At 37.1% G+C, this 20431-nt stretch overlaps 1 protein-coding gene across 1 annotated transcript; it reads left to right on the top strand.

Moving 5' to 3' along the window:
• Positions 1-7544: 7544 nt before the first annotated feature.
• Positions 7545-16298, top strand: LOC140855650 (protein Asterix-like). The gene is made up of 3 exons (XM_073251903.1): positions 7545-7744; positions 12698-12798; positions 15983-16298. Exons 1-3 carry the CDS (start codon positions 7595-7597, stop codon positions 16047-16049), a joined length of 318 nt encoding a protein of 105 aa, XP_073108004.1. The 5' UTR covers positions 7545-7594; the 3' UTR covers positions 16050-16298.
• The last annotated feature ends 4133 nt before the right edge of the window (positions 16299-20431 follow it).

Below are 20431 nucleotides of genomic sequence, written 5' to 3'. Positions count from 1 at the left end.
CAGCCATCAGATCAGAAAGGAACCTCTAATGTGTGTGACCCCGCAGGTTCGAACCTAAACCGGTAGCACAGAAACCAATTCCTATACTAATTGAAGTGATCATCTAGCAATGGTATCCGATGACCGAATAGGTTGAATAATCGCAATCACAATATTCAGAACCTACGTGAATATGGTTACCGTATAATTCATCCCTTTTGACCCCTGTGTTTAGGACGACTCAGGGTTAAACTGTCAACCTTGATGATATCATTCGAATCATGCTCAACTCAATTAGTCCTGTGACTCTTCACTAGGACTACCCTGGCCAAGATTTTGCTAAATTGAAACACGACTGTACACAGCTCCTAAACTGGAGTGGTCAATCCCATCTTGACACACGCACCGACAAGTCAAGTACTTGACTACACCCAGCAACCTTCCGTCACTGAATTAGAAATTTATATAGTCCAGTGCCTAAGTGCAGTGAGTTGCTTGCAAGTCACCGTGGCGGTCTCAGATCGGAGGAACATTTATACCCATATCCCATCGGAGCAAATCTTGACAGCAGAAATAGCTCCGGAGTTGGTCACGTTCAGTGCAGATGTACCATTATATCTCATCTGTATGCCATACCAGTGTCTCCACACTCTTTGGTTATGAGGACAACCAACCCATATGGCACACAACGACCTATGCTCGATAAACGTTGTCATCCTTGGTAACAACGTATCATTTGGTCGCGAACATGTTTAAGGACTAAGCGACAAATCCTCCTTTGTCGAGTCTAAATAGTCTTAAGGACTTCACCACAACACAGGAGTTCATTAGAAGATGAAATATTTGTGATGAAAAAATACCAAAATAATTTTTTATTTATTTATAATTCATGTACTAATACAAAAGGAGTACAACCGTCAACAGGCTGACGATTAGCTTTGGGACACTATTCCCAACAGAACAGTCGACTTAATTGACGAAGTGAGTCCATGGTATTCAGCTGTAGGTTTGAATACTAGTGGCGAGCAGCCCTCCTCAGGGTCGAAGGAAAAGCTCGATAGAGAGTTGCATCATTAGCTTCTTACAAAAATATGAGAGATTGGAAGTTCTCCAGATAGTCCACTGGATCGACAGTTTCATCATTCTACTCCACCTGGAGCATCTTGTGCCAGGGTGGTAGGGACTCGTTCATAATCCTTCGGGTGAATGGTGGGTCGACGTTGAATCTCAGGTCATCATCGGGCCACTTCGGGGCTTATAGTGCGTCGATCCATTATTGCATCTCCTAGAGCCTCCTCTCCAGATCATCCTCCTGGGCTGGGCGGTGCTGAGGAGAAAGATCCGGAGTCGAGTCTCTTCTCGAGATCGGGGTAGGTGATCGCCTAGGTCTGTGGCGGAGTGCACTATCAGGGCGGCTATGATGACTGGCTCCCATCCTTGGGCTATAGGGAGGTCGGTCTACTGATCTTCCTCTAGCTAGCTATGGATTTTTAGGGATAGGATGAGATTCACTATTCTGCTGCATTCCTCTCATCGCCACTGAAAGTACTTGCACTTGCTGGATGAGGCTATCGCATTGGTCTTGAGAAATCGCTGGTGTTGCTGGCAGAGGATTTTTCTGGATCGGTGATGGTGGTGCATTGGTCGGTGGGACATTGTTGGCTTATCTACCATTGGAGCATTGCAATGCATTCGATGCACCCCTTCATGTCCTCATGATGGCCAGTGGTGAGCTCTCTCCTTTCAAAATTGGACCTCAAAATCAACCGAAGGTCCTTCCTCTAGCATCAAGTGTTGCTCCTGATCTCCCTGCTTAAGGTCGACTGTCGAGGTGGAGATGGCCAAGGAAGAGATTATTGCTGAAGCTCCGTTCGAATACTTACAAAAAGTCCTCACCGGGGTGTTCTCCGGTGAAGATCTTTCGACGCTCAAGTTAGGAGATGGAGAACAATGAAAGGAGAGAATAGAGAGAGGAGAACTTACTTTGAGGGTCCCGGAGCTCCTTTATTTATAGAGAAAGAGTTAGAGTAGTATCCATCTCAGAGTCTGGATAGCTTTCTAGATTTGGCATGTAGATAGATTTGAAGAAGATATTTTTCTTTTGTAAGAGACTCGATTTGTTGTGCAAGATTGGATACCACACGGTGCAGCAAGAAAAAAGAAGAAATAAAATAAGAAATACAATATAAATACGTAAATCAGCCACAAGCCTACCTCCATGGAGCATGCAAGTTTCATTATGAGAGAATAAAATAAAAACAATATAAGAGAAACTCACCACTCAATCTTTATACAAGAGTCTCTCAATAAGAAGCCTCAAAACCCTCATAAAAACTTTTTGAAATCTCTCTTGAAGTTTTTTATGCCTCCAAAATATTACCAGCTATCCAACGCAATAAACAGCTCATTAATCGGAGCTATATAGGCTCCAGAATCTCAAAAATATTGTTATAATAGGAATACAGAGTTTCAATCAACTCTGGAACCATCCGTGGCCGTCCGATCATGACCGGCTCGCACCAGAACCATCCGATCATACACTACAATCTCTGATCATGCTCGAAGTTATCCTCAGCCATCTGATCATAAATAGCTCACTCCAGAGCCATCGGATCATGCAAAAACACCCACGGACTATGCATGGATCGCATGATCAGTCCATGCGGCCTCCATGGACCGCCCAGCACCCTGCAGTCCATAATAGATCACATAGGGCACTGGGCCTAGGTGCCTGCATGCGTGTTGGGCCGGCCCGCATGCGCTTGCATGCACGTTTTCGTCGGGCCCGACTGCACCGATGCCGGCCTCCACCGTCTAGTGCGCCGTGCCATCTGCTCCAAACTTCTTTCGCGCGTATCTTCACCATCCGAACTCTATTTGGGCTGTTCTTAGACTCGTTGGATTCTATTCGTCATTCTGAACCTTACTGTAAGCTCAATATGGATCGAATCTTGAGGTATCAAATCTCAACAATCTCTATCTCGACTCGATATTCGACCTCCATCTGTCTCTGAGAGCCTGTGATCCGTCTCACCCCCACACCCTGAGGCATACCTGCTATCTCATAGATGGGCAAATATGGGAGTCGAGCCAGACAGCTCGATTCCACTTCCATCATAGGCTATGTTTGCTCTGACCAAAGACCTACTCAGAGAAGTCTCTTGCGGCAATAAGAACTTCACTCTGTGATGTCACCTCTCGTCTTTCCGAGTCTCCCGTCTAGTGCCCGATCCATCTCTACCTGGAGTTCTACCTTGCTTTGGACTCCTTCTGGCTCCCAAAGTTCCACCTCGTACTGGACTCCCCATCAGGTAGTAATGTCCTCTCATTCTCTTCTTCTCCTCTAGAATAACTCTATCACTGCATAACATCTTCAGGATTTTTTCACCAGCTACTATCCTATAGCCTCTCGAATCCAGTCTGCTTAGTGAGATAAGATTCTATCTGAAATTAGATACGTATCAGACCTCCTTCAATCTCCTCACTACATTATTATGTGTCCTCCAGCTGACCATTTCGATACATCTGATCGTACAGCTCGATCCATCTGATAGATAAACAGTATCTTCACTACTCTCCAAAGAGTCAAACTGCTCCTCTCTGCAACATACATGATAAGTGCATGTAGAATCTAAAATTTACTATTGAAAAGAAGTAGATACCTCGTCAGATATCTCTAGGACATTATCCTCTGACTCGCTACTGGCCGTCGCTGCAGTAGTCCTCATTCGATCTCTGAGCTGAGGACAATCTTTGGCTAGATGTCCTAACTCATTACATCGATAACATTTGGTCTTGCTCAAGTTCTTCATTCTAGACTTGGACTGCTTTCGTCGTGATCTCCTGTCGCTTTGTCTGCCGTCTCCTGCTCCTCCAGAAATCACCAAAGCTAAGCTGCTGCCACTTGAGCTCGAAGTTGGATTATTTCTCTTGAGAATCTCGTTCTAGAGAATCACCACGGTGACCTCATTCATCTTGATGGTGCTCTTCCCCATTAGAAGAGCAGTCACCAAGAACTCATATGAAGGAGGAAGCGATGCTAGCAAGACCAGCGTCCTAGTCTTCTCCTTAACTTTCTCATCAATGCTGAGGAGGTCGGTGAGGATCTTCTGAAAGTGGCTGAGATGCTCTTGCATGCTCTGTCCCTCAGTCATCCACAACTGGTAGAACTACCTCCAGAGAAAGAAAGTGTTGGTGAGAGATTTCACCATGTGTAACTCCTCGAGCTTTGACCACAGCACCGTCAGAGAAGTTTCGTCAAGCACATAGATCACCACCTCATCCACTAGGTATAAGCGGATCATACTCATCGCTTGTATTTGGAGCCGCCTCCAATATTGCACCTCCATGGTAGTCGGTTTCTCCTCGCATAAGAGAGCATCTATCAATCTTTACTGGATGAGCACATCCTTCACCCTTGCTTGCCACAAAGAAAAATTGCTCTTTCCATCAAATCTATTGATCTCCATCTTAATTGTGCTTATCTTCTCCATCTTCTATTTTGATCACCACTACTGCAACCTATGCTCTGGTACCACCTTGCTCTGATACCAATTATTGTGCAGGATCTGATACCACATGGTGCAGCAGAAAGAAAGAAGAAATAAAATAAGAAATACTATACAAATACATAGATCGACCTCAAGCTTACCTCCACAGGGCATGCAAGTTTCACTATGAGAGAATAAAATAAAATCAATGCAAGAAAAACTTACTACTCAACCTTTATATAAGAGTCTCTCAACAAGAAGTCCCAAAATCCTTGCAAAAGTTGCAAAAACTTTCTGAAACCTCTCTTGAAATCTTTCTACACCTCCAGGACATCACCAGCTATCCAATGCAACAAACGACTCATCAATCGGAGCTATATAGGCTCCAAAATCTCAAAAATACTGTTGCACTAGGAATACACAGTCTCGATTAACCTTAGAACTATCTGTGACCGTCCGATCGTAACTGGCTCGCACCAAAGCCGTCCGATCATGCACTACAGCCTCTGATCATGCTTGATAATGCTCGGAGTCATCCTCAGCCGTTCGATCGTGAATGGCTCGCTCCAGAGTCGTCGGATCATGAAAAAACACCCGTGGACCGTGCATGGATCGCATGATCAGTCCACGCGGCCTCCATGGACTGCCCAGCATCCTGCGGTCCACGGTGGACCGCGCAAGGCACTGGGCCTGGGCGCCTGCGCGTGTGCCCGCACTGGGCCTGCCTGCATGCTGGGCTGCATGTGCCTACGCATGCGTGTTCACTAGGCCCGGCTACACCGCCGCTGGCCTCCACCACCTAATGCATCGTGTCACCTGCTCCAAAATTTTTTTGCGCATATCTTCACTGTCTGGACTCCGTTTGGACTGTTCTTGGGCTCGTTGGACTCCATTCGTCGTCTTGGATCTCGTTGTGAGCTCAATATAGATCAAATCTCAAGGTTTCAAATCTCAACATGATTATAAAAGAATATTATTCTATTTCGACTTTTCCAATTTAAAAGACAAACGGATCTGGTGGCAAAAAGGCTCGACAATGAACGAGCTATAATATATTGTCTGGAGCCGAGGTTCAGGAGATTGTAGAGCATGCATTGACTCTAGGTTATTTAAGATTGGTCGGTCATGTACGAGCTATAGTAGGTTGTCTAATGACGAGGTAAACTAGGATTGGAGCTATGGAGCAGGAACTACTGCAAACTCAGTAGGTCATACCTGACGATCTTCATATCCGTCGCATACTCAAGATCTGATAAGCATCAATCTCCCATAGCTTGGCTGGAGCCAAGGATGTGTTAGCCGAGGCCGAGGTATAGATTCACAATAGTTGACATGATGAAAAAAAAAGAAAAAAATCAAATGTTCTTTCACATGAAAGATGCATTTCGAATAGTCATGACAACAAATCGGATATGAACCAGATTGGTTCATATCTATACCCATCTCACAAGTAAAAATTTCATACCCATATCAATTTTTCAGATTAGATCTGATCAAATAGAGATGCAGATTGGATAGAAAAGATGGATCAATCAATTTAGATTAGATTAGATATATATAAATAATATAAAATTATTATAATATTGAAAGAAGGAAATACATTAAGATTATATTGGGTCTGAGCACATCATTATCATATCCGATCTGAACGTGTTTCGGATATTTTTTTTAGAATTCATATCCATCTCGAGTTCTAATCAAGTTGAAATCTACTTTATTTAAATTGGATTGAATCGAATATCCAATAAATTGACTAAAATTATCACCTCTAATTCTGAACCCTTCTATTTCAAACTTTTGGAAACAAATACGAGCCACAGTACTTTAGCAACAGCTAACTATTAGTTATCCATTAAGATGTTCTGTCAGGCAGTGCTGTAGCCTCATACACATTTTTCATGTCTAAAGAAATGCATCTTTTATATCTAGAGTTGTGGAGGAGCATCAGAAGCAAAAGGACCAATTGAATCTGGACCAGATCGAAAGAGTCAACGAAGGAGCACTAAAAGCAAAAGGATCGATTGAATCTGGATCAGATGGAACGAGTCAATCCAGGATCAAACGATTATTTAATAATGATCATATGATGTCAGACCTACCATTCATCAGTGTCGAAAATAGATCTCAACCATCCGTGCATAAAAGATATTCTATGTTTCATATTACCGATATACTCCGGAGCACTCGTATCATTGTCGATAGGATTGGAATATGACCAAATACGGATCAAATATCAATATATTTAAATTTATATTTATTTTATCAATATAAATATGAATAAAGATATTATTCAGATATAAAAATTTATATCCATATTATTTTTAAATGAATACAAATACAATTCAGATATGATAGTAAGGATATAATAATAAATATAATTTATATAATTAAATTTTATGATTATATAATCAAAGATGTTATTAAATAGATGGTAGATTAAGTTAATAATATTTTTACATGATTATTTATATTTTTTAAAAATTAATAAATATTATATAAAATTATATTATATAAAATTATATATAAATTTAAAAATTTAAATATCGATTGGATAGTTATCTATTCATATTTATATTTATTTTTATAAATATAAATATGAATATAAATATTAATTAAATTTTTAAATTTATTTTTATATTTAAATTAATTTAGATATAAAAATAAATTTGAATGAATAATATTCTGAATCATTTTCATTGGCCAACGGTCAACTTATGTGATTTTTTTTATCTACTCGTATTGAGGAAAAATTATGGTCCGGTAGACCTGCTAAATCCCACAATGGACAACACGCCGCATTAACCGTTCTATCTCACGAATTTCCGGTTGTACGTTATCTATCGTGCACAAGCGCCGAGATTTGCGTTAATCTACGTGGGCGTCGTCCAGCAATAATTTCTCCGTACTTAGGCCCAGTACTAAAATCCCCAATGCCACGTTTCACGATAATTATTTCCTTTTTGCGATAGTTAAGCATGAACTCACGTGGCGCTCATAACTTGCTGTCGAATTCCTGGACCACTAAAGCCGGCAATTGTATCTCCGGATTCCGAAGGGAGACTTTTTTTTTGGTGTTATTACTAGGTCATTGGATCCGTGGAAAGGGGCGGGGCGGAGTGGGAAAGATGAAGGAGACGAGCTCAACCGCGAGCGACCCGAGGCAGCCATCGACGGCGAGGCCCTACGTGCCTCCGACGGTATCTCCGCAAGATCTCCCCATCGACTATTCCGGATTCTTCGCCGTGATCTTCGGAGTCACCGGCGTCATGTTACGAGTACGCAGTCTATCGATCCTTTCTAGCTTCTTTTTTAAGATCCTAAATTATACATGTCTAGATCTTAGTCTTTTTCTTCGGATTTTGTTCTTTATTAGTTCCTTAGGGTTTTATTATTCTCGTTTTTTTAAAATTTCAATTTCATCGTAGATCTGTTAAAAATTTGATCTTTCTCGTCGAAGTATAAATTGCGCTGTTATTTTATTATATTTTATTATATTTCGATTGTTTCGTCAAAGACAAAGTTAAGGGAAGGATCTGACGGTGAATAGGGATTCACAAAATCATCCTGAACACTTCTCGTTTTGGTTTTATTTTTTCACTTTTTCCATTCTTGTTTCCTTTTCCAAAGTTTAGGAGGATTGTGCAGTCCGTTTCTAAATTGAAATCGAAGAAAGCCATGAAGCTGCTTAGGAATTTAGTAGAAAATAAGGTATATGTGGCAATTCTACCAGTTCCTATGAACAAAAGGAGGTACAAACTATTGCAAATTGGTAAGATATGGAAGTGGACTACGGATGATGTTGATTTATCGAGAATATTGTGAATATCTAGCTAGTTCTGTTTTGCTGGACCTTCAGTTGAACAAACTATGGCATAGCTTAATCGAACGGAGCATTTTAAAGATTCTTTAATGAATAAGCCCCTACCATGACCAGCAAGAATATAGGTGCGGTGTTTAAAAGCTTTGTCATGTGGCTAATGCCTCAAGCTTGTGAATTTTCTACCTTTCTTGTTAAGCGTTAGAAACTATCATAGTTAATATCAAATTAACACAGAAACCTCATGCAATGGGAAAAAAGGGGTTGCACAACGAATCTACAATTGCTTCTCAATTTGGCAACCTTGTGACGCCAGTAGAAAGGAAGCAAACCTTTGTAGCTTTTTTGTATGAAATTTCTGTATTGCTGTACCACTGCTCTTAAAATTGGTGTTAAAAAACAGTTTTTCCGCATTTTATTTTATTTCAAAGATAATAAGGCACAGAAACAGGTAACATAAATATTATAGTGTCAAATCTACTCTGGGACAATACCCATTTAATTTTGTGTCAGAGAATTTTTCTTTCACAGAAAAAAACTTATTTGGCTTTCAGAATTTAAGAATGGATGCAGTCGACTTCTATTTTGAAGTTCTAATTCCGTCTACCCTCCACCCCCACACCCTTTTTTTATTGAAGTGCATTAGAAAATTAGATGTTTATTCTCACTGTAGTCAGGATGTAGCATGGTCTTGACTGTAGATGATGTCAAGTTGAGGTGAAAGTTACCTGATCTAGGCATCTACTTTGGTGAGGCAGATTTGCGCTGCTGATGTTTCTCATCTTCTTTTTTGTCCTTTGTGTATGGTTTCTTCCAGTGGCAGATCTAGAAATTTTACTTTATGGGGTCAATATAATAAAAAAATAGAGAAGCTATGGAGAGAGAAAGAAGAAAAAAATAATAATAAAATATTATTTTTTATAAAATAATAAAATTTATAAAAAATGATAATATATAATATCTTAAATATTCTTTATAATAAAATATTATAAAGAAGCATCGTGCGTACAGTCCATCGCATGATGGACGGCTACACACGGTCATGTGTGGGAATGCATCATATTGCATGCGGCCCTACGAGGCCTTGCGCGGCTGTCCATCGCACAATGGATGGTGCGTGCTGTCACAATAGAGGATGTGCTCTCTTAAATATAAAAGGTGCATGGATGAGATTGGGATGGGGTATTAAAAGATAAATAAAAAAGTAATTAATAAAGAAAGAGAAAGAAGGAGAAAGAGAGAGGGGGAGAAGTCAAAGTGATGTGAGAGAGGGAGAGAGAGAGGTAGGATATATGAGTCATTAAAGAGAGAGAATGTATGTCATAATTACTCCTTTAATGTGGTCTTTTTTATCTTTTACTTCTTCAAAATTTTATATGAGATGTAGGATCAATTCATAAAATTAGTGGGATCAATTTTGGCTTTACCCATTAGTATATATACATGTTTAATAATTTTTTATTTTTTCTGTAGGGTCAATTGACCCCACATACACCCATATGCATCCGCCAGTGGTTTCTTCCAGGTGTTTTAAACTGAGAATGCTTATAGAACTACATAACCATGATCCTGTCTAGGTCTAAATTCAACTTATTTACCAGATGCTTTGGAAATATTAGGAAAAGTGTCATTGGATGCTGAGCATTCTTCATGAATATCCTTGTGCACATGCATTTTCCAGCTCTTTTGTGCTGGTTCACTGCTTGTGATGATTGCCCTAAAGAGTCTGTGGAAGTAAATATTTTATTTGCATCTATAACTTCTCTGAACAAATGTGTCATGCCTGGCTCTTGTGTTGATACTCAGTAACTTTGTTGCTTATGCTGTACCTCTGATTTACCATGCATATTCAGAACACTGATAATTTTTTGGTGAAGGGTTGATGATAGTTGTTAATAGTCTGAATTGTTGGGATTTACTATCAGAGCGATTGTAACTAAATTTTGGCTGCTGTGGTCCAATCTAGATCCGGTTACACTGTTTCTACTGGTCTTTGTGATGATAACAATGGACTTGAGATGCTTCCATATTTGAAAAAGCACATTTATTAATTCGGATGAATTTCATTTTTTAGATTCTCTCTATGCATGCATGTATATGTGCATGCATACACACATGTATACATAAATACATGTGTGTTTGTGTTCGCTATTGTTTAAATCCATACTGTATATAAAAACACTAGTAATTTCTGACCATAAGCAATTACAACCTTTTAATTTGGTTTGAAAATCTCCACCATCCAATCTATTTATACTATATCTTGTTAATAAGCATCCTTGTCTACCAACAATTCCCAACAAGGTCCTGCTTCCTTGCTTATAATTCCATCTTTTCTTTCTTTTGCTCCATCAATGAAGTCATCGATGGGGACTTCCATAGCAAATGTCTGGTCTCCCTCAGTTCCAATAGATTCAGAGCTTCATATGAACTCTTGTTTCCCACTCGGCTCTACCAATTAAAATTTTTGTGTATGCAACCACTTATTGATATTTCTTAAAGTCTTATTGAAATCTCCTGATTAAGAACCAGTGAATGTTAAGTTGAGGATCCCCGTCAATGCCAACAGGATGGAAGATTTCCTTAAACGTTGCCATATTCCCAACTAGCTTCCTATGTACATCTCCGTGTCAATGTATCTCTCTAGTATAAAAAACATTCAATAAATTTTCTTCCCATCATCTCTCTTTTTTGATACCGCTGATAGAAAATTAAGCTGTATGCTAGTTCGACTAATGGTTTCTAACCTTTTATATAAAGATCCCATAGAGTGATCCAATTAGCAAGCCCCTCCCGGTCTGATTCAATTCCATGTGGACAAATTCCTTTCTCCTAGCCCACTTGCCTGTAGAGTTACTTGTTTCTTTTTTTCCTGTTTCTTTTTCTTTTTTCGTTGGGGTAAAACATGTTTGACTTGTTTAACCCAAAATCCGTTCACTCTTAAGTCGAGAGAAACATTCCAATCCCCAAAAATAAAAATAAGAATTTATTATTTTATGTTTTTTATTAATTATTTGATTGTTAGAGTTTAATAAAAAATTCAACCAGAAGTATTTTTTGCATCTAATATAATAAATTGTGCTATAATATATTAGAAACTTATATGATGTGTACTTTATCTTCAATCATACAGTTTTACTATGGAAAGATTATGGTGATAAATTGGTATTCTGTATACATATTTTGTTTTCATCAAGTTTTAGAGTAACAACCATTTTGACAGTTTTGACTCCCCTTTATTATGTGATATTCATAATGATAGGAAAATGTTAACAGCGATTATAATGGGTTATTTAGTGCTATAACCGGTCATCATAAGGTAAATAAAGACCATTTTCATTGACATTATTTTCTATTCTATTTTTATATCGATTTTTCATCCAGAAGTGAGAGCGAGACTTGCACAACTGTAAGGTTATTTCATTGTGACTTGGGTGTCATGGGTTCGAAACATATAAACAGCTTCTTTGCTCATAGGGGTAAGTTTGGGTACATTTGACTCTCTCCATATCATGCAGTGGGGGGAGCGCTGTGCATCGGGGTGCCCTTTTTAATTTCCATCAAACAGTGATTATATGACTTGAAAAATAATAATTTTCTATTAGGGGAACAATGCTGAAAAATAACATAATTATTTTTTGGTTATTGCATGTTATAATGTCGTTATGATGGCTATTGTTGTTGGCTAACCATATAATAATGTTACAATGGCTATTATTTTTTTGATACATTACAATGGCTATTATAATACCGTTACAATGCTGAAAAATAACAAAATTATTTTTTAAAATCATACATTTTAGGACAAATAATTGCCACTAAATGCATCAATAAAGTTGCCAGAAGGGGTCCGTTATAATGGGACGACTATGTTATCTAAATCTTAGTTCACAAACTAATATTTAAATTGATAAGCTTTATTTTAAAGATATAATAGATTATAGGATGAATTATGGTTTCCCTCTTAAATATGCATTTGCATTTACATTCTCACTAGTGTATAGTCTGTGTAAATCATATGTCTTTGAAGCCTTGAACTTCAAGTCAACTCATAGTTGTAGTTCTATAGTTAATGACAATGGCTACAAATCTCTAACTACTCAAGTGTTGGAATATAGTAGTAGAAGCAGCATTTTTTGAGTTTTATATGGAATTTTTTATTTTCTGTCAGTGTTTTGGTTCAAGAACAAGCAAATGTCTGCTTGGTGCTCAGCGATTATGATGATGATACTGATATAGACATGCGTTGTCATGAAGATTCTTGAGTTTATCAAGTTAAACTCTTGTGTGCATTTTTGTTTCACTGCATTATTCCCCCGTAGCATGGTTAGAACTTTGAGCAAGCTCACTAATTTGATTTGAATTGTTACTCCTATGATCTTAATCAAATTTTCTCCTTTTGTATGTGCAGTACAAGCTTTGCTCTTGGCTGGCCATAATTTTTTGTGCTCAGTCTCTTGCAAATATGAAGAATCTTGAAAATGATCTCAAACAGATATCTATGGCTATGATGTAAGTGATGCTTTCCAGTTTTGTTCCTTCTAGCTTTCAGTTTAGATCATTGTTTGTTTCTGCCTGGATGGTTTGAGTGTAAAAGATATTTGTTATTAATTCATTATTGAATTATATTTGCAGCTTTCTTCCATTTCATTTTTCAGAATGTAGCTTATCTAGGACTAGGAGCATGCATAATTTTTATTTAAACTTAGCATATAATGAGATATCACGTTGTGTTGCTATCAATTTTAGAGTTCTCATCCATTAATTGGTTGATACACAATGCATGGTGTCAATATTGGAAATGTACCATATTCCTCTATGATTCTCATTGTAAGTATCGAAATTATGCTTTCTTTTTCATATTTTTTGCCTTCCATTTTCTTGATGTAGATACACTTTACAGTTTAAGAAGAGTGCAAGTATCTACAGCGTTCCTATCTGAGCCAATGATTAGAAGGTTTGAGAACTGATACATGATGCATGCACTCCTTCAGAGTTAAATGAACTGTTATTCCCTACTCCATATATGATCCCTTCATGACATGATTGGTGGCTTAAAAACCCATTCCCATCATTAGCCTTGGAGAACTTTCCAAGATATGCTCTGTTGAGATTGTCTAAGGATAACCTTTGTTCAAGTCCTCTCCACCCTCATTGCTGAGCCACTTTTGTCCAACAGCCGTGCTTACATGGACTGTCTTCACTTGTCAAATAATTACCTGCTTGGTGATTTTGCATCTTTTATGAGGACATTCTTATAGCATCAATTCGCTCCATCACCTTGACCATCCGTATCTTGGCAGTGGGAAGCAAACAATGGACTGTTAAGAAAAACTAGAATAAAGTCTTCGTTTCGAATTGGGAAGTCTAATGTTGAGCCAGTAAATCACAAGGTCTGTGTAGCTTGGATGCAGAACTTACCGACAGCTGCATGTCATAGATGTTAGTACATCTCTCCACCATTTTCAAAAAATCACTATAATGCAAGTGGCTGCCATTTACTGTCAAAAAAGAAAGCGTCTGCCACCTGATCGCCCCTGAATCCTGATGTGTTTTCTAGGAATTGATGAAAGGCACAAAGCCATTTCATAGCATCATAACATGAACTTAGGGTGTACAGACTCTGCTTTTGGAGTGGAATGTATTCAATTGTCATTGACATACTAAATGATACTTTCTCCGGTCCAAGGTTTAATATCATGGCTGTATAAGCATTATAAGAGCTGTTATTGTGGCAGTGGGAGCCTCCAGGCAGTCCAATCAACTTCCTTGGCATTCTGTACCATGAAAATATTCAAGAAAGCAATTTGACCCATTACGTAGTTTATCTGTTCATGGTTCATTCACCTCTGACCCTTTTTGATGTTCTCTGTTAAGGAATCCAACTTTGTAAGAATGTGAGTTTCAAGAGGGATTTTTTATTTTTTTAAAAATCATTTTACATAAAATTCTTTGTTTGTCAAGTATGACTGAACACCACCTTTCTTAATCTGGTCACCAACACCTTCAAAATACTCTGTAAGGCCAATGAGTTTTGTTTCTTCCCACTTTCCTTTAAAGGACGAAATCTGTTAGTCAAAGATTGAGCTTGAGCACCACCTTACTTAGTCGGGTCACCAGCACCTTGGAGATGATCTCTATGGCCAACAAGTTTTGTTTCTTCCCACTTTCCTTTAAAGGACATAATCTGTTAGTTGAAGATTGAGCTTGAGCACCACCTCACTTAATCTGGTCACCAGCACCTTGGAGATGATCTCTACGGAAGTTATTGGGTCCATAGACCCCCAAAATGTTATATTGATATAACATGTAGCACACAAGCATGAATTTAGAAGGCAGCCTCCTTCAGAAAATTTAGGCTTGCCACTGCATGTAATTCAAAGAAGTCATCTCAGAGGACAGCTGTTACATGTTAATAAGTTTTAAGTTGCTGTAAGTATCTTAGAACAAGTAATGAAGTAATTACTGTAGTAATTACTGTTTGTCCAACTCACCGGACCCGGTGCTTGTTTTAAATGATTTTTTAATTTGATATTCTACCCAGTCAATTGGTTGATAATGTGTATGTTAATCATTCAATCATTCTGTTTGATACATTTGTTTTAATAGGTTACTTTAAGATTGTGCTTTCACTGTATTAGGTGTGCATTTAAATCTCTATCTTCAGAGACAACACAACAGTTAAGGCCTTTTCCTCGAGATATGTGGACAGATTAATAGCCTCTTCACCCCTTTCTGCTCTTGCCATGTCTAGCCGAATGACATAAACTGCACCACTAAGGTAGATTTCACATATAATATTCTAACCACTAGTGTAAGTCTTTTCATGGATCACTTGGTCGTTTAGGTCCTAGTGCTGTATCACTCAGGAATGAGAAACCAATTATGAAAAGGGTAAATATCATATGGGGAGCCAATCATAAATTCCCAAATCTTGAATAAAACATAATTTGGCCCTTGAAATCCACTAGATAGGATAAAATTTCTGGCGAAGGTTAAAATTATCAAGACATTATGTCTAGCAACAATACCCTCTATGTAGCTTGATCGATTTTAAAAATACTCAAGCCTCGCAAATGATTTGTATCATACTGGGGCCTGAAACTTAACATATATAAATGATGCACATTCTCATGCACCATGCTTATGCTGGCCATCTGAGGAGTTCTATTTACTTAAAAATTACAAGATCATTTTTCTTGTTGACATCATTTGGACTTCAGAGTGGAGTTTGGCACACAATGTCTTAAGAAGCAGGTGCTATCCTGTTAATTTAGGCAGTTTATGTAGTCTTTGAAGGAAAATTGATCAACACCAGCAGCGGATGAAAGAAGACACTGAAACATAATCTTTTCATCCTTTTTTTTCCATCAACTTCTGGCATTTTCTTTCTTTTCCTTAATGCAACGACAGGACGAAATGAAACTCTTGTTTTTTAAACATATCCAAAGCAAGGAAGGGTAATACCTCATTTCAGGCATGAAGCAATATATTGGATGAGTTAGTCTTTAACGTCCTTGATCTTTCATGTGATTGGCAGTACTTTTCTATGGCATGTGCTTTGTGTACTTTAAAGCAAGCTATTTTTCATCTTATTAGTATGCCTAATTCTGATGTTACTCAATAATGTATTGAAGAAAGTATTTTCAATGTTAAAATATTATGGTGAATATACTAATGACTTAATCTCTGGCAGGTTTGCAATTATGGGTTTGGTTACAAATTACTTCGGGCCTTCTCGTTTAGCCAGCAAACAGCAATAATTTCAGTTCATGACGTGCATCTATCACCTATCATCTTTCGGATAATTTGTTGGATCTTAGTATGGAGATTGAGCATCTGTAATTTTTGTCATATACTGGGATTAGAGTCATTAGACCATTCTAAAAGGTGCTTAAATTGTGTTTCTTTGACAGCATAACTTTGTAATGGTGGTGCATGGTGATCAAATTGATTTGCTTGTATTTTTACTGATTTCAAGCTTTGTGCATTGCTCATCTTTTAATTGGATAGCCCTGACAGTTTGTGTGATAATTATGTCAATTTGTTTTTTGTTCTGTTCTGACAGCAAATTAACTTGCATGAGTATGGTTGTCGATCGCCTATTTTGTTCAAGTTAGTACGGTTTTGTTGTTTCAGGTAGCAATCAGCAGACCTGCACCTAACCCCTATCAACACACGCTGTACCTGCATGAATAATGGGTTGGGTTGACATTTAATTTCTTGGTACATTCTGTCTGAAGATTGGAAAACTTAAACACATGGTCCTTTGTCTGATTGTTATTTCATAATTAATCCTTTTTGTTTGGTCCTTTATTTTTTCTTTTACGTATGTTTCTATAAACAGTTATGCAGGGCAGCGTTAGGGGGTTGCCTGATGTCGGTGTATACCTCCTTATCCCCCTCAATACATGACTCATCTCAGGCCCCACCATCACCTCTTTCCCTTTCCCGCACAAGTAAAATTCTCTATTCCCTTCCAGGTTGGACTGTTTGGGCTCACCTAAGCTTGATTCTCAGTCATCCAAGAATATCTTGTCTCATGATCTCTCATTCATCAGTCTCTAAACCCACGATCTCATGGATTCATATTATCAGTTTCCTGTTTAGTGAGAATGTCAAAAACAAATTGTGACATTTGAATAATCTCCAGAACAAACAGACAATAGAGTAACTGAAATCAAAAAATGTTGCCATTTTTATTTATGTTTTGGCAGATCTTGATCCCTGTAAATGCTTGATGATGTCATGATCATTGATTGGATTTGGTGTCATTCTTGTTTCATTTTTGCTGTTGGGTATATGACTCATCTCATTTATTGCGAAGAAGCCTGACTCTCATTTCTTCAAATCTTTTTTGTTTGATAAAATCTTTTATTCATACCTTATACCAAAGATTCAGAGTATCCTGTCAGCTGCTCAACTCTCCATGAAAGCCTTCCCGGGAAATGTGCTGAAACGTGATGAGCTATAGTTATTGTAAAATTTGTTTCATTCTATGCTATCACCGCAGGGTATCATGATGGATGAACTTTTAAGCCGGCCAGTCTTCTGACTTGTATCTGGCTTTTGAATGTAGAGAATTTTTGGCCTTGCAATGAAAGTTCACAAACAATGTCACTACCAATCTCTAAACTCGTCGGAGCCTTCACAATTTAGCTGGTGGAGCTACCCAGCGCCCTCGTCTTCTGTTTTCAGGTTTTGTACTCTGAGGATCTTCTGGTCTTCGCTGCTTCACTGCTGAACAAAATCTTTTTTCAGAAATTATCATTGCAGATTGAATGAACTTTATTTCATCTGCAGCAGCTAATGTCTTTGTTTTTCACTTGTTTGATTTCATGTTCATTGGTCGAGTATGCTAATGTCCTCTGATTATGCCAAGTTGAACTGAAACACCCATAATTTCAGTCTTACTAGAAGTGGTTACTCATCACAGCCTACTCTTCCCCAATTACCATGTCCGATCCTTTTGCTGTGGCCGGTGAGCACATTTTAAAAGCCGAAGCTTCAAAATATCCTTGGCGCTGTTAACCACTTCTTTCTTTGTTCGAGCTCTCAAAATACCCAATGATATAAATCCTACTTTTAGTGTGAGCGATGGAAAAAAAAAAAAAAAAGCCATTATGTCAATATAATTCTCGAATGTTTTCCTCGAAAAATATTAGCACCAAGAGATTATGCTATTTGTTTTGTGAATTTATTTATTTATTTTGATAAGATAATTCATTCAAATAATTTTTATATAAATATAATTGAAAGAATCAGAAAATAAAATATCCTGAAGTTGTCTATAAATGATCTTAATATGTTTAGTTACAAAAATTGTCATCCAATTTGCTACAGTATAGTGCATTCATCCAGTAAAATCAAGATGTCATACAGAATTTATCTTCTCTCTTATGTACTAACATAAAATTTGTGGTTGTCTCCCAATTCTGGATTAGTTCAGACTCTGCATTCTCGTTCTTTCAGATTTTTCCCTGGTACATATTATTGTGTTTCTTGATCAAGTCGATCACTACTTCTTTAACCTTGACACTTCTTTAACCGTCGCTGTTATTTGAGGACGAGAAAGCTTCAAAGGTCACGAATCATGTCCCTCTGAACGGTAAATTGATTGACATCCTGTACGGTAACGGAGATGCTCCTCTTACCAAAAAAAAAAAAAAAAAGAAACACTGGGCATGGGTAATTCTTTGTCTGAGTGAGCATTGCTCTTCCCTTCTTATTTCAATCCAGCAACTTTAACTATTGCCATACTTATATGGCTAGACTGAAAATAATATTGTACTTATACTCAATGGAGTGGGAATGAAATACCACACATATATTTTATAACATGGACCAAAATACTATATTTATATTCTATAATTGGGTCAGAAATAGAATAATAAGCTCAATGATAATCAAAATATCAATGTATAATTTTCAATTAATAGCATTTGAAATATAGTTAGGGTGGGAGCCTAAATTTAATATATATCAAAATTTTTTGTATAAAATTATATATATGTATATATCAAAATTTTCAATTAATAGCATCTGAAACATAGTTAGGGTGGAAGCCTAAATTTAATATATATCAAAATTTTTTGAATAAATAAATAAATATATATATATATATATATATATATATATATATATATATATATATATATATATATATATATATGAGTCCTCGTGTCAAGGAAGAGAAGAAAGAAAAGAGTGGTGGCATAGCTGGAGATCGATCCGATGGCAAGCGACTATGAGCTGCCGACGATGATGGTGGCCAGTGACGAAGAAATCAAATGGAAAACGGCAATTTTGGCCTTTGGGGAAGATATGATGGTTTGTCGGCGGCCACAAGGCAATGCAAGGGAACAACCAAAAACTTTAGCGACAAGCACCCATGGCAAAGATGGCCAGAAAAAGAAGAATAGAGCCAGAAACTAAAAAAAAAAAGAAAGGAAATAATGCATTTCAAAAAAAATCTGCCTATGTGCGGCTGGAATCTAAGTTCCTCAGACTCAGAAAGAGGTAGTGGAGGGTTAAACCGGAAGATTTCGGGCTCTTACTTGGTTTCTAGTGGTGCCTAGGCTGCGGCGATGGTGGAACTCAGTCCAAATAGAGCCCGGGCAGGCATCGATGCCCGAGAGGAAGTGGCTGGAGTTTCCAATGGGCGATCAAAGGGGGAGGTTCGGCTGCTTCAAACTTCAATAGAGCTGAAGGGAGGCATTGAAGTCCCTTCCAACTTCGAATTCCCACCTCTCTTCAAAGCACACGTCGCATGCATCTCACAGTATAAAGAATTTTTTTTTGGTACAACCACGTAGATAGTCTTTTTTATTATGTTGTTTTGTCCTAGCTCAATTCTTATATCTAGCCCTCCATTAGCCCAAATGAATTGTGTTTTACAGAAGTACAGAATCTTACCGACAGTGAAGAAATTAAAGAAGACATGGAGCAGCAGCACGTTAAAGACTTGGGACCCGTTTCTTAGAGGAGAAGATAATTCCTAAGAAGTGGATTGGAGTCTTGATTGGAATTTTAAAATAAAATAAAATAAAATAAAAATTTATAAAAAGATACTTTTTATATTTCATGAGAAGTAAAAATTTACGGACAAAAGTAGATTTTGAGACTTTTTCGTGGGATGAAAATTGATGGTGATTTTTTTTAAAAAATATCTTTTTAAAATTTAAGACTGAAATTTTATAAAATATTAATGGATAGTTAAGAAAAAATATTCAATAGTGATATATTCTCAGTATTTGTATTAATATAACATAATATTTATATTAATATATTATATTACATTAAATTTTATATTTATATTTATATTTATAATTTTATTATATTATAATATTAATATATGTATTAATATTATATGAATATAATAAATTATTATGATCTAATATTATATTATAATATATTAATATTATATTTATATTTATATAAACATAATAATACTATTATTTATATAAAATTTGGAAGTAAAAATATATAGTCTTATATCTATTAAAAATATAATAGATATTTTATATAATTTTTTTTAAAAAATAAATGCTTAAATAAATAGTCACCCTATAATAAATTATTTTTTTATGATCAATTAAATATATCTAAATTATAATCTAGAAAAATTACTGAAAAGAAAAATTCT

Source organism: Elaeis guineensis, chromosome 2 (genome assembly GCF_000442705.2).
Source record: "Elaeis guineensis isolate ETL-2024a chromosome 2, EG11, whole genome shotgun sequence".
NCBI classification, from domain to species: domain Eukaryota; kingdom Viridiplantae; phylum Streptophyta; class Magnoliopsida; order Arecales; family Arecaceae; genus Elaeis; species Elaeis guineensis.
This window is presented reverse-complemented; position numbering and strand designations above follow the sequence as displayed.